A 15,093-nucleotide genomic window follows, 5' to 3' on the forward strand; every position below is an offset into this window, starting at 1 on the left:
CACATCTCCTCCAGGAGATGTGCTTTGCATTATGGGTAAATATTAAGATTAGTGATAAATATTAAGATTAGTGACACTTGGATAAAGGATTAAACTAAATTTATTATAGTCTAACCAAGTGAAAAACTTTCAACTTATATACTCTCTACAGCATTTTCTTCTTCTGCAGCTCATGCTTAATGATATAACTCATCCATCTAACTCCTGCCCGATTAAACCTTCTTACCATAGGTAGATCTGAGCTTATTCTACTTTTACTAAGTGATCAGAGCTTATTCTACTTTTACCGTGAGTTACTTGGCCTTGCACTTCATGCAGGGTCAGCTAGACTTGAAACACTTGCAGGCACAAACTTGACTTGTTTGTCTGTTTGCTTACTTGGGAAATGGAGTAAAACCAGGTTTCAAATAGCTTGGTATCTTTAACACACACACACACACACACACACACACACACACACACACACACACACACACACACACACACACACACACACACACACACACACACATTATTTCTTGTGGTTACGTCAGTTGCTTTAATATAATTTTTGTGCTAGGTGTTTTATCAGCAATTTCAGACTCCTACCCTCATATACGTGGGCTGTTCAATAAGTAATAAGACTAATTTTACTGTGGCAAAACCACTCATCACAATATTAATTTCTGTAGAATAAAGAAATGTTGCTGTCTGTATTAACAAAAGAGATTGATAGATGACATATATGGGCTGAAGTGCCAGGGTGTCACGTGACTAAACGCAAGTTCGTTTCGGAGTACCTACGAGGCGTGACCAGTCTTTGAAATGGAAGTGTCCTTGGAACAGCGTTATGCAATTAAATTTTCTGTGCATTTGCAAAAATCGGCATCAGACACTTTTAACATGATACGTGAAGCTTTCCATGATGAAGCAATGTCGAGGACAAGTGTTTTTTGCTGGCATAAAACTTTTAAGGAAGGAAGGCAAAATGTGGAAGATCTTGAACATGAGGGAAGACCTTCAATGTTCATCACAGAGACAATGATCAACACAGCAGCGATAATCATCAAGCACGTCAAAAGGAAGCGTCCATTGCTGAAGAATGGCTTCTTATTGCACCACGATAATGCAAGGCCATATATTGCTTTTTGTGTAGTGGACATTGCAAAAGAACAACACAGATATCCTACCACACCCTCCATACAGTCCTGAACTCGTTACTCTTCCTCTTACTTGCCACACAATGAAATAACTCTTTGGGATTTCCTTTGGTCTGCTCACTAAATTCTTATCATAATCTGAATTTGCCTTCCCTGCCATGCTGGTCAGCTTTCTCTTTATTATTATTATTCTTTTTATTATTATTCTTAACTCGAGACCCCATGGAGTCAAACACTCATCTAGGATCTCCTTTTATCATACATAGCACATCATACTGCACCTTAAACACACTCAAATTCTCTGCAGACACCACACTCTCAGGCAAGGCATTCCAATCATTCCCAACTCTTCATGTAAAAAACCTGTTTCTTACTCCCCTGCTCACAACCTCTTTATACAGTTTCCAGGGATGACCTCTGGTTCTCCTTTATGATCTCTCATTGTTTTCTGTAGAAGCTCTCCAACATTGATCCACTAATAACTCCTTACTAACTTGTAGGTCTATATCATATCTCCTCTCTTCCTCCTATCCACTAGACTCTGTAAATTGCATCTTCTCAATCTTTTGTCATATTCGACATTCCAGAGGTCAGAAACTACCTTAGTCAATTGTCTCTGGATCCTCTTTCCAACACCTCTTCATCATTTTGAAAACCAGATGACCAAATCTGGGCACAGTAGTCCATGTGTGGCCTAATTAAAGCCTTATACAATGGAACAAGAATCTCCCTACATCTACAAGTCAGTTTACACATACTTTTATATGCAATTATATATATACAATAATGTAGAGTGTCCTCGCATCATTCCCAGAAGTCTTGGTGTTGTCTTCACAATTTTGATGTGTCTCCTAAATTTCAGATCCTTATCCAATATCACCCCAAGATCGCTTATTTTCTCCAACTCCAACAATATATCCCCACCAAGCATAAATTCTACATCCCATCTTAGTTTCCCAAAATTTAAAACCTTACATTTTGCAACATTGAACTTGCATCCCCATTCCCAATCACTCAATTTATTCAAGTCTTCTTGTAAGGCCACAACATCCTCTCTACTCTTTATAGTTTGTCCCAAATTTGCATCATCTGCAAACAACTAAATATCTCCATCCAAATCTTCGCCAATATCATTAACATACAAGTTAAACAGTAATGGCCCTAAAACAGACACCTGAGGTACACCACTAATGACTTTACTATTCTGGGATATTGCTCCCCCATACACAACTTGCTGATACCTATGACACCAGTCTCTGATCTGATGCCCTAATCTAATATCCAACCCCATCTGCTCTAGTTTGATTATCAACTAATCATGTGGTAATCTCTAAAAAACCTTTGCAAAATCTAAGTATATTATGTATTACTCTCCTCTGTCCAAGGAAGCAGTCACCTTACTGTAATAAGTAAGTAGATTACTAAAACATGACCTCCCTTATATACCCTAATAATAAATTTAGTTTAATCCTTTATCCAAGTGTGAGCAAACAAAGTTTGCGCCTGAAAGTATCTTCAGGACTGGGGTAAGGTGGTACAACACCGGGTAATTTGTACCACCTTACCCCAGTCCTGAAGATACTTTCAGGTGCAAACTTTGTTTGCTCACACTTGGATAAAGGATTAAACTAAATTTATTATAGTCTAACCAAGTGAAAAATAAACTTTCAACATCTTTCAATAAATCCAGAGTTATTTAATAAAAAGGTGGTACACTGTTTGGCAACTCCTATGGGTAGAGATGACCTTGCTAATACTTCTGCCTGGTATCTCCACTTGGGCCTGGCTCCCACTGAAGGGACCTCAATAAAGGTCGAAACTAGTCTGGGTAGTGACCCCCTTCCCTTAATGCATAAGATTATACATTTCTGCAAGGAAATGTGTTTTGCATTATGGGAGATACTGAGATAGGGGTGATGTTACCTTGCTCCACCTTTGCAACGAGTTGCCTGGTATTGTACCACCTTACCCCAGTCCTGAAGATACTTTCAGGTGCAAACTTTGTTTTCTCACACTTGGATAAAGGATTAAACTAAATTTATTATAGTCTAACCAAGTGAAAAATAAACTTTCAACTTATATACTCTCTACAGCATTTTCTTCTTCTGCAGCTCATGCTTAATGATATAACTCATCCATCTAACTCCTGCCCGATTAACCCTTCTTACCCTAGTTATACAATTTAATACTGCTTCCAAAAGATGCCTCTTAACTATATCCGATGCACAACTAGCATCCTTACCCTGAAGTGTTTTATGCCATAGTACAGGATTAAGCTGATAGTGCATGGGAGGTAGTTAAGAAATGCTTGCATGAAGCAATGGCTGACTGTATACCTAGAGTCCGAATAATAAATCAAGTAGAGGTTAAATGGATGAATAACACCGTTAAGCTTGAGCTGCAAAAAAAGAAACAACTATGGAGAGAATTTAAGGAGAAAGGTGACCGGCAGGCACATGAACGGTATAAAGCGCAGGCCAGAAGGGTGACGAGTGTGGTAAGAAAAGCAAAAAAGGATTACGAAAGAACATTGTCCATGCAATCTAAAGAGAATCCTAAACAGTTTTTTAGATATGTAGCAAGTAAAAGGAAAAATGTACATGGCAGAATGATTTTAAAGAATGACGATGGTAAGGAGGTAATTGAATCAGTTGAGATAGCCGAGTTACTGAGTAAGCACTTTGCAAGAATATATCATCCAGGTGGTGACATTGCAGAAACGAATAAACCAGTAGATCATATAGGAATTGTGGTGAATGAAGTGGAGGTGAGTAGGCTATTGCATAATCTCAATGTCAATACATCTGTGGGATTGGATGGTATACCAGTTCGTGTATTACGAGAAGCAGCTAAAGAATTATCAGTACCCTTGACCATTTTGTTTAATTTGAGTCTCGGGTCTGGGTTAGTCCCAAGTGGGTGGAAGGAGGAAAAAATAGTTCCACTGCATAAAGGTGGTTCCAAGACTGCTGTTGTAAATTACCGACCGATTAGCATATCAGGAATCATTGTCAAGGTCTTAGAGAAATTAGTCAAGAAAAGAATACAGGATTGGATAGATGAAAATGGGATATTGTATGGGGGACAACATGGTTTTGTGAAGGGTAGATCATGCCTCAGTAACTTGCCCCTATCCATTTCAGCCGTCACTGTGTTTTATAACACAGTGACGGCTGAAATGGATAGGGGTAATGGGTTTACAGTGATACTACTGGACCTTGCCAAGGCCTTTGACAGGATACCACATGGAACCCTAATCAGTAACTGGAGCAGATGGGGATAGATATAGGGTTGGTAAGATGGATAGGAGGGTGGTTGAAGGAGAGATACCAGAGAGTGGTTTATTCAGGAGTGGAGTCAAAAAGACGTCTTGTGATTAGTGGAGTGCTGCAGGGCTCTGTTCTTGGACCACTGCTTTTCAATTTGTTCATCAATGATATTGGAAAGGATTTGAGAGGAAGTGTTCACTTGTTTGCTGATGATGCAAAGTTGGGTAGAGCAATTGTGAGTGCACAGGATGTCAAAATTTTACAGGATGATTTGGATAGTTTGGAGGACTGGGCTAGGAAAAATGGATGTCAGTTTAATGTGGCAAAGTGTAAGGTTATGCACTTTGGGGTGAAAAGAACGGCAGCAGTATATCACATTGGTGGAACCGTACTCCAGGAGATTGATGAGGCCAGGGATTTGGGAGTGCTGGTGGATAGGGAGTTGAAGTTTAGGGGGCACATTGCAAAAGTGACTAAAACAGCTCACCAAATCACTTGGCTTATGAAAAATACGTTAACATACAGAGACAAACAAGTTGTTGTTCCTCTGTATCGAGCCTTGATAAAACCCCATCTGGACTTCTGTGCCCAGTTATGGGCACCAGGGTTTCTTCGTGATGGGGAGGAAGTGGAGAGGGTCCAGAGACGAGTGACCAAGATGATAGCAGGTCTGTGGAATGAACCTTATGAGAATAGGTTGAGGATTTGTGGGTTGCAGAAATTGGACGATAGGCGAAGGAGGGGTTATATGATTGAGACATTCAAATTACTGAAGGGTTTTTATAAGATCCGATCCAGAAGATATTTTTGAAACTATGACTGGTGGTGGGAGGACTAGGGGCCATGCATGGAAGCTGGGCAAGAGCGTGGTTGACAAGAGTGTTAGAGCGAGTTTTTTTGCTTGGAGAGTGGTGAATGAGTGGAATAAGCTTCCAGAGTCTGTTGTGGGTGCTACGACCGTGAATGAGTTCAAGGCAAGATATGATAGAAAGTGTGTGAATGCTGAATAGTTGTTCCAGACATGATGTTAGGGCCTCCCTCGATGAGTCTGTCGACTCCTTGGAGTTTCCCGGAACAATAATAATAATAATAAAAGCTTCTTCCTAAGCATAATCCTGTACTATGTTCCACAAATTCCACAAATACCTCTTCTTGATAGAATATTCCTCATGTTTTATAATCTCCCAAGTCAAGACCACATGGTGAATTTCACCAGTTGGAGGCAATCTTGTCACCTTGGTTATCAATAGCTCTTCTGCTCCTATGATCAAGTCCAATACTTCCCCATGCCTAGTCCCCTCCATTACATGCTGCCTTAAGTAATTATCTCTCAGCTGGTGTATAAATTCTATTTCCTTTCCGACATTGATGTTTCTTACTTCTAGTCTATATCTCCATAGTTGAAGTCCTGCATAATAATCACTCGACCTGTACTCATTGTGATAATTTGGCGTGTCTTCCAGATCTGTGGAACTCGTTGGCCTATAGAAACAGCCAACTTTATATTTTGTTTTACCGGTCTTAATCTCACATCAGATAGCTTCAAATGAACAGCCACCCTTCCACCAGACTCATATTCGTTTTGGTCAATTCATCTGCTATTATCAGCAGTACACCTCACCCGATCCAAACTTCTCTATCTTCCCTGAAAATACTAAACCCTTTACATTCAATTCCTGTAACTACATCATCTGCTATTAGCCAAGTCTCACTAATGCCTATTACTTTTGGTGAGGTTGCACTAACCAATGCCAAAAATTCCTCCCTCTTGTTCCTGATACTTCTGGCATTAGTATATAGAATGGCAACATCTCTTTATTCCCCCACCCAAATTTACTTTCTGAATTGACTACCCTATTCAACATTTTTGCTTGAGAGACTAAATTCCTCATGTCATTTTCACAGTCACTTGCTTCCACCCTAATTGCTTAAGTTTCCCAGAATTTGCATGTCAGCATGCTTGGTGAACAAAGCTCTCTCCAGACACTTAACACCAAAACATTCAGATGCAGTCCATCTGCATTGTACAAATTCTTCTTTCTGTCAAACAGAGACCACAGATCCACAAATTCTACATCATTCCTCTTCCACAAACTCCTCTTCAGTTCACCTCTATCATAGCGTGGTAAGAGACTTAAAATCTTCACCATTTTGCTCTTCAGTTTTGCCTCTTCTAACAACTCCTTTATATCCATCCTCATAGAATACTTTCTCGCCTCTCAAATCATTGGCCAACCGAGACAATCATTTCCTTTGAGTCATTACCTGTTTGCATCTGAATGCAAAGAGGTAGGTCAAAGGAAACGATTTTGTCATACTTTCACATGATTTTGTCATACTTTTGTTAAGTACTCCCCTGATTATTGAGTCTCCATACATAATTTTCTCTTTAACTTTTTTTGGTTTACTTGTTCGTTCAGTCAGTCTTTCTTATTCTTTCAAATAATCTGCTTCTTTCTTTTTTTCAGCCCTGCTTAACTCTTGCTGCTTCTGTCATTTTTCAATTTTGCGCTTTGTCTTATGAAGAATAACATTTAAGAGCTCTATTTCTTTATTGATATCCATTTCATTCTCCTCTATTTCCACAGCCACACATTCAACATTATTAACATCATTTTCCATCTTATCATCAGTATTTGTTGTGTTGTGTTCTCATCACCTAACAGGCATTCACTTTTAAAGCACTTAATATACTCTCTCTCCAGTTTCAATTTTCCTTTCATGTATTCTTTCATTTTCTCAACGCATACACTGCACTGAATAATATCCCACAAATTCAAAGCACTGGACAACATGGTCTTTGCCGCCATTGTTTTCATCAAGCTGGTGCCATACCAACAATATCACAATAAAAGCTTATAAATATATTAATACTCTAAAAACATGAAAATCTACACAAATACACTATACTACTCTAATTTTTTAATGAAAAAACAACAAAACAGATAAAAATTGCTAATTTCACAGAAGTGCTAAATTACATGACTATTTGCAGTATAACCTCAATGACAGATGAATTGACATCAAAAAGTATAGGAGACAGGCAGGAGGGGGGGGGGAGTTGTTCATTCGGGGCAGTCTAGTATGAGATCAAGGCCAATAAGACAAAATATGTGGTTGGTTGTTGCTATAGATTGGGGGATTCTGGAGATGATCTGGAAGACATGCATCAGCAAAGGAGTATGAGTGCAGGTCAAGTGATTATTATGGGGGGGGGAGGACACTTCAACTATGGATATATAAATTAGAAGGAAGAGAATCACCTACTGAGAGATAATTACTTGAGGCAACATGTGATTGAGGAGACTGTGTAATAGAGTATTGAATCTTGTCATAGGATCAGAAAAATTATCCATAACTCAGGTAACTACATTACCTTCGATTGAGGAAGCAATCATGCAGTCTTGACTTGGGAAATTGTAAAACATGAAATATTCTGTCTAGAAGGGATATATGTGGGCCTACAAGGCAGGTGATTATAAAACATTGCAAGGGAAGGATATTAGGAGTGCATCAGTAATAGTTAAGAGTCATCTAGAGGAAGAAATATTAAATTGCGTGCTAAGTTAAGGAGGATTAATCAGGTAGGAGGTAGATGGATGAGTAATTTTATTAAGCATGAAGTGGAGAAAAAGAAAATCCTGTGATGGATATATAAGGAGAAAGTTGACCAGCAAACTTATGAACAGTACAAGGATCAGGCAAGAAATGGTAACCAGGATGGTAAGCAAAATCAAGTAACGAGAAGAAACTAGCCAAGCAGGCCACAGAACTCATTGGGATATTACAAGGAGTTCTTTCGTGTGGCAAGTAAGAGGAAGAACGATTATGAAAGAATAACCTTAATGAGTGCTGATGGTCATGAGGTGACAGAAGCAGTTGAGTTACTGAGTGACCACTTTGCAAGGGTCATTCCTCATACATTAACTTCATACAAGCGAGATTAATGCTGTGACATATATGGCAGACTTACATGAGAATAGATGTGAATGAATTGGAGGTGCTTAGAATATTGCATAATGGAATATCAGTTCATGCATTGTGGTAATGTGTAAGGGAAATGCAATACTCTGACTAGGCACTTTAACTCTCAGCTCTGGGGAATATTAATTTCCTTGCATAAGGGAGGTGCTAAGACTGAATTAGTAAATTATAGACCAATCAGTATTTCAGGAGTGGTGATAAAAGTACTGGAAAAATTTTTCAAAAAGAAATTCAGAAATGGGTGGATAAGAACATGATGCTCTATGAGGGGTAGCATGGATTTGTGAAGGGTCAGTCCTGCCTTAGTAATTTACTAACTTTTTATAATAGAGCATCAGCTAACTTGGATAAAGGAAATGGCTTTAACTCTCAGCTGCAGAATGATTGTGCTGGAATTTGCAAAGGCATTTGAGAATACTACATGGTACTCTGTTACACAAATTAAAACAAATGGGGGCTGGATATGTCACTGGGTATAAAGATAAGAGGGTAGCTGCTGGACAGATATCAAAAAGTGGTATATGGAGGGAGGACTATATACAAAGCTCACGTGAAAGCAGGTGACTAGTGGTGTGCTGCAAGGTTCAGTGATAGGACCACTACTGTTCACTTTGTACATAGAACAATATAGCAAATAACCTGAAAGGGTATATTCAGTTATTTGCTGACGATGAAAAATTAGGTAGAGTAATAGTAAATCATGGTGATTTGGAGAGCTTGTGGATCATTTAAATAGGCTGTCTGTATGGGCAAAATATAATGGGTTTCAGTTTAATGTGGAGAAATGTGAAGTTATGCATTTTGGGATAAATTGATTACAAGTTGATTACATTTTACCAAATTGATAAAACTGTACTCCAGGAAATAGTGAAACTAGTGCTTTAGGGGTGGTAGTAGTCAGAGAGTTGAAATTTAGAGCAAATGTTGCTAAGGTAGCCCATAAGATTACTTGGATATTGAAGAATATACTAACAAGTAGAGATAAGGAAGTTATTTCTCTTTATAAGGCCATGCTACATCCACATATGGTTTACTGTGTTCAGGTCTGGTCTCATGGATTTCTTGGGGAATAGTAAGTGGTGGAGAGGATTCAGAGGCAATTGACCAAAATGATGAATGGTCTGCAGAATGTTCCTTATGGATAGATTGAGGGTGTGTGTGGCCTGCAAAAGTTGGTTGAAAGATGAAAAAGAGGTGATATGATAGAAACATTTAAGTTATGCATTGGAATGGATGCAGTGAAAATGCTGCAGCGACAAGAGGTCATCTTTGGAAGTTGAATCAAAGTGTAGGGCCTGTGGACTAGATTTCTCACTTGGAGAGTAGTAAATGAATGGAATGGGTTGCCAGAGTCAGTTGTTAGCACTTCATCTGTAATGGGTTCAAGGAGAGTTGTGATAGATTATGTGGATAATTTTGATCTCGCAATGTCTTTGGTCTCCATGGAGGTGTCCATATAATAATAATAATAAAAATATTAAGCTGGTAATTATAACAGACTCAGGAGGCATCTTGGACCAGTGCCATAGTTTGAGAAGCCACAAGGAAAGAATGTCAGTAATGCATGGAAAGTGGTCAGAGATTGTTTGAGAAAAGCAGTATCAGACTAGATACCTAAGTTCAGGAAGACAAACCAAGTGGGATTTAAGTGAATGAGTCAAGATATAAAGCTAGAGCTGCGAAAAAAAAAGAAAATACTGTGGAGTAAATAGAAAGAAAGAGGTGATCAGAATACTCATGAGCTGCACAAAGTGCAAGTCATATGGAAAGAAATGCCAAATCAGATTATGAGAGAAAATTAGTTAAGCAAGGCAAAGTAAATCCAAAAGAGTTTTTTATTATGTAATAAATAACTGGAAAAATGAATATGGCAGGATGACTTTAAATAATGTTGATGACAGGAAGGTGACAGAAACAAAAGAAATAGTTGAATTGCTCAGTGATCATTTTACAAAGGTGTCTCATCCAGATGGAAATTTTGTAGTTGCTGATATGACAGAAATGCATATCAAAATTGAGGTTGATGAACAGGAGGTGTTCAGCATACTGAAAAATATCAAAGCGAATATAGCAGTGAGACTGGATGACATGCCAGCTCGTGTATTACATGAATGGGAACAAGAATTGGCATTGTCTCTAATGAAGTTGTTCAGTCTAAGGCTCAGCTCTGGCAAGTTTCCAAGGGAGTGATAAGAGAGTACGATAGTGCCATTACATAAAAGTGGTTCCAAGAGTAGCAAAATACAGATCAATTAATATATCAGCATTGATTGTTAATGTACTGGAAAAGTTGGTTAAAGATAAAAAATTCCAACAGTGGATGGATAGGTTGGTGAGTGATATAAAAAAGTTGGTGAGTGATATAAAAAATGCTCCCTACATTGAAAGATTGAGAGCTTGTGGATTGCAGAGATTGGTTGATAGGCGAAGAAGAGGGGATATGATAGAAACATTCAAATTACTAAAAGGTTTTTATAGGATTGATGCAGGGGAAATGTTTCAGCTGTGTGATAGTGATGGAAGAACAAGAGGTCATCCCTGGAAATTAAAGAGGAGTGTGGTTAACAAGGGTGTGAGAACAAGGTTTTTTGCCTGGAGGGTGGTGAATGAGTGGAATTCATTGCCTGACTTAGTTGTGAGCTCTTCGTCTGTAAATGAATTCAAGAAGAGATATGACAGATATTGTTTTGCTAGTTTGGGTCTCCCGCGATGAGTCTACTGACTCCATGGAGATACCCGTAATAATAATAATAGGTCCTGTCTTAGTAATTTATTCATATTTTATCATAAAGTGACAGAGAAAGTGGATAAAGGAAATGGGTACACCATGATACCACTGGACTTTGCAAAGGCATTTTACAGCATACCACATGGAAAACTATTACAAAAGATGGAGCAAATGGAAATGGATATGAAGCCAGTACCATGGATAGGGGATATAGCTGACAGACAGACACCAGAGCAGAATCAAGGCGAATGAGGGTGACTAGTGGAGTACTTCTGAGTTCTGTACTAATCACTCCTCTTTAATTTGTATATCAATCATACAAGGAAAGATTTAAGGGGGGGGGGGGGTATTCAGTTTGTTTGCTGATGATGGAAAACCGAGGAGAACAATAGTTGATAAAGATGATGTAGATATCCTGCAGGATAATTTAAATAAATTGGCATTGGTATTGTGGGTAAAGGATAATGATTATCAATTTAATGTTTCAAAATGAAGATATGCATTTTAGGTTGAAAAGGTTACATGCAGTATATTATACTGATGGTACTGGATTGCAGAAAATTGATGAGCCTAGGGAGTTGGGGATAATGGTAGACAATGAGAGTTGAATTCAAGAGGATATATTGCAAAAGTTGATAATATAGCTCAAAGGATTACTTGCATGCTGAAAAACCTGCTGAGATGTAAAGGTAAAGAAGTTATTATCTCTCTTTATAAGGCTATGATTCGGCTGCATCTTGACTACCGTGCACAGATTTGGTCACCTGGGTTTCTGGGGATCAGTAGGTGGTAGAGAAGATTCAGAGATGAGTGACTAAGCTGGTGACAGGTTGGTGGAATGCTTACTATGAGAATAGGTTGAAGGTGAACGGATTACAAAGTTCAGTTGATAGATAGAAAAGAGGCACCATGATAGAAATTTTTAAGATATTAAAGAGGTTTTATACATTGATGCAAAGGAACTTTTTCAATATATGACAAATAGTCAGGGAACTAGGAGTCACCTGTGGAAGCTGTGTAAGAATGTGGTTAGTAAGGGTATGCAAACAGCATAAGATTTACAAAGAACAGGAAAGGAGGGTGACTTGGTTGGTAAGAGAAGCAAAAGTGAAGTATCAGCAGCAGTTAGCTAATGAAGCCAAAAAGGATCCTAGGGAGTACTTTTGATATGCAGCCAGCAAAAAAAAAAAAAAAAAAAAAAAAAAAAAAAAAAAAAGATTATGGAAAGATGGCACTGATTGGAGAAAATGGTATAAGGACAACTACTGCAGAAGATTATAGTGCAGATACTTAATGGGCAACTCATAAGGGACTTTCATTTTTGTGAATGTGACATCATGGAGAGACTGAGAGCAGTTGATGATGAGGAGGAGAGACTGATTGTAAGTGAGCAAGAGGTGTAAGGGGAATTGGGCAAACTTGATGTTGATAAGGCTGGTGGACTTGATAATATATCACCTTAAGGAATGAAGTTCTGAAGGAATGTGACAGGAAGTTAACATCTGCCTTGACATATTTTTTTAATTTCAGTTTTGCACTGGATCGAATTCCAAAGGAGTGGAATGAGGGCAAGATTGTGCGGCTTCATAAGAGAGGTGAGAGATACACAGGCATCAAATAATAGGTCTATCTGTGAGTCTGGTGTTGTGTTTAAGTTGTTGGAGAAGCTGGTGAGAACTAGGATCCAGAATTGGTTTGACAACAATGGTATTATCTTTTATGAACAGTATGGATTTGCTAAAGGAGCTCATGTTTTAGTAATTTACTTACTTATTACAATAAGATGACGGCTTCCTTGGACAGAGGAGAGGGATACACAGTAGTATACTTAGATTTCACAAAGGCTTTTGATAGATTACCGCATGATAAGTTGATAGTCAAACTAAAGCAGATGAGGTTGGATAATAGATTAGTGCATAGGATTGTAGACTAGGTATATGATAGGTATCAACCACTTGTGTATGGAGGAGCGATATCCAGGAAAAGGAAAGTCACTAGTAGTGTATCTTAGTGGTCTGTATTAGGGCCATTAGTGTTTAACTTGTATATTAATGATATTGGCAAAGATTTGGATGGAGATATTCAGTTGTTTGCAGATGATGGAAAGTTAGGACAAACTATGAAGTGTAGAGAAGAGGCCTTACAAGAAGACTTGAATAAATTGAGTGATTGGGCACCGGAAAGGTGATGTGAGTTCAATTTTGCAAAATATAAGGTTTTAAAATTTGAGAAACAAAGATGGGATGCAGAATTTATGCTTAGTGAAGATATATTGTCAGAGGTTGAGAAAATAAGAGATCTTGGGGTGATAGTGAATAAGGACCTGAAATTTATGGGACACATTGCCAAAATTGTGAACACAACACAAAGGCTTCTGGGAATGATGAGGAGGACACTGACTTGCAGAAGTAAGGAGATTCTTGTTCCCATGTATAAGGCTTTGATTAGGCTACACATGGACGACTGTGCTCAAATTTGGTCATGGTTTTCAGCAGGATGAAGAGATGTTGGAAAAGATCCAGAATTGACTGACTAAGGTCGTTTCTGACCTCTGGAATGTCGAATATGATGAGAGATCGAGAAGATGAAATTTACAGAGTCTGGTGGATAGAAGGAAGAGTGGAGATATGATAGACACCTACAAATTAGTAAGGGGTTGTAATAGGATCAATGTTGGTGAGCTTCTGCAGAAAACACTGATAGATCAGGGGAGAACCAGGGGTCATCCCTGGAAACTGTATAAAGAGGGTGTGAGTAGGAGAGTGAAAAGCAGGTTTTTTGAAGCAGAGTTGTAAATGATTGGAATGCCTTGCATGAGAGTGTGGTGTCTGCAGAGAATGTGAGTGTGTTTAAAGCACGGTATGGTGAGCTGTGTGTATGATAAAAGGATAATAATGGATAATAATTTGTCTTGGATAATAATTTGCCGGCCTGGTTGGCGAAGTGGTTAGCATATCTGCTCTTCAGCCAAAAGGCTGCAGGTTCAAATCCTGCTGTTGTAATGGATGTTTGTGATTGTCTGTGGAAATACTAGTGATGGTGGTCAGGGTCAGTAGTAGATGGGGTTGATGTAGTTGCGGTCAGTTGGTGGATTGAGCTGGTGGAGACAGTCTTGTAAGGTAGATGCCCTCCCTCGATGAGTTTTTGGACTCCTTGGAGGTATCAAATAATAATAATAATAATAATATTGATCTTGAACACAGACATAATTTAAAGGCAACATAAGTGATATACAGGATACTCTGATAATTAAACTTCATTCAGATTTCATTACTACCTTCCTAACTATGATTTTGTTCTAAGAATATAAGATAATTTCCATACTAACTTTATACATATTAAATTCTACTTTCTGAAAATTTACATTCTGATTAACGTTGCTCACTTCATTTCATTATATTCTGAGATGTAAATGGTACAGACTTACGTGTAGCCAATTGCAGGAGAATCAAATTTTAGACTTCTTGACTTGCAGGTAATGGAATTTACAGTAAAATTATTATTCTTGTAAGACACATGGATAGCTGAAAAGAGTCAAGGTAGATATATATTAAGAATACAGATATGTTTGTTAATACAAACATATCTGTTTGTATTAACAAACAGATATGTTTGTTAATATAGGCCAAAATGGGATATGTACTTTATATAGAAGTCTGGAAAACATTTCATAAAGAGATAGAAATTAACATTGTGAATTAGTCTGTAAAGGAAAAGAATAAATTAGTTTCTTTCCATGATATGAATTATAATTTGATATATATTCTCATCTGATGTATGTCCAAATGGGAGAAGTAATGTCCTGGACTGACAGGTATGGAGGCAACAAATCCAGGAGATGAATTCTTTACTGAGGCTGTAGAGCCACAGAAAGAATGTACCAGACATTATTAGTTCAATAATTATATTTCATAATTTCCAGCTAGATCACTTCCAAATTGGTAGACATTTTTTTGTCATGTACAACTGGTGC

At 38.1% G+C, this 15,093-nt stretch overlaps 1 protein-coding gene across 1 annotated transcript in view; it reads right to left on the minus strand.

Moving 5' to 3' along the window:
• LOC150103708 (O-acyltransferase like protein-like) overlaps nucleotides 1-15,093 on the minus strand; it is a 151,230-nt gene that overhangs the window by 60,580 nt on the left and 75,557 nt on the right. The window contains exon 4 of the mRNA XM_090397059.1: nucleotides 14,548-14,644. Within this exon, the coding sequence (XP_090253185.1) occupies nucleotides 14,548-14,644 (97 nt within the window). The remainder of the gene's footprint in view (nucleotides 1-14,547; nucleotides 14,645-15,093) is intronic.

The sequence above is a fragment of the Typopeltis vanoorti genome, chromosome 8, assembly GCF_054136105.1.
Source record: "Typopeltis vanoorti isolate ZY-2024b chromosome 8, IOZ_Tvanoo_1.0, whole genome shotgun sequence".
NCBI classification, from domain to species: Eukaryota; Metazoa; Arthropoda; class Arachnida; order Uropygi; family Thelyphonidae; genus Typopeltis; species Typopeltis vanoorti.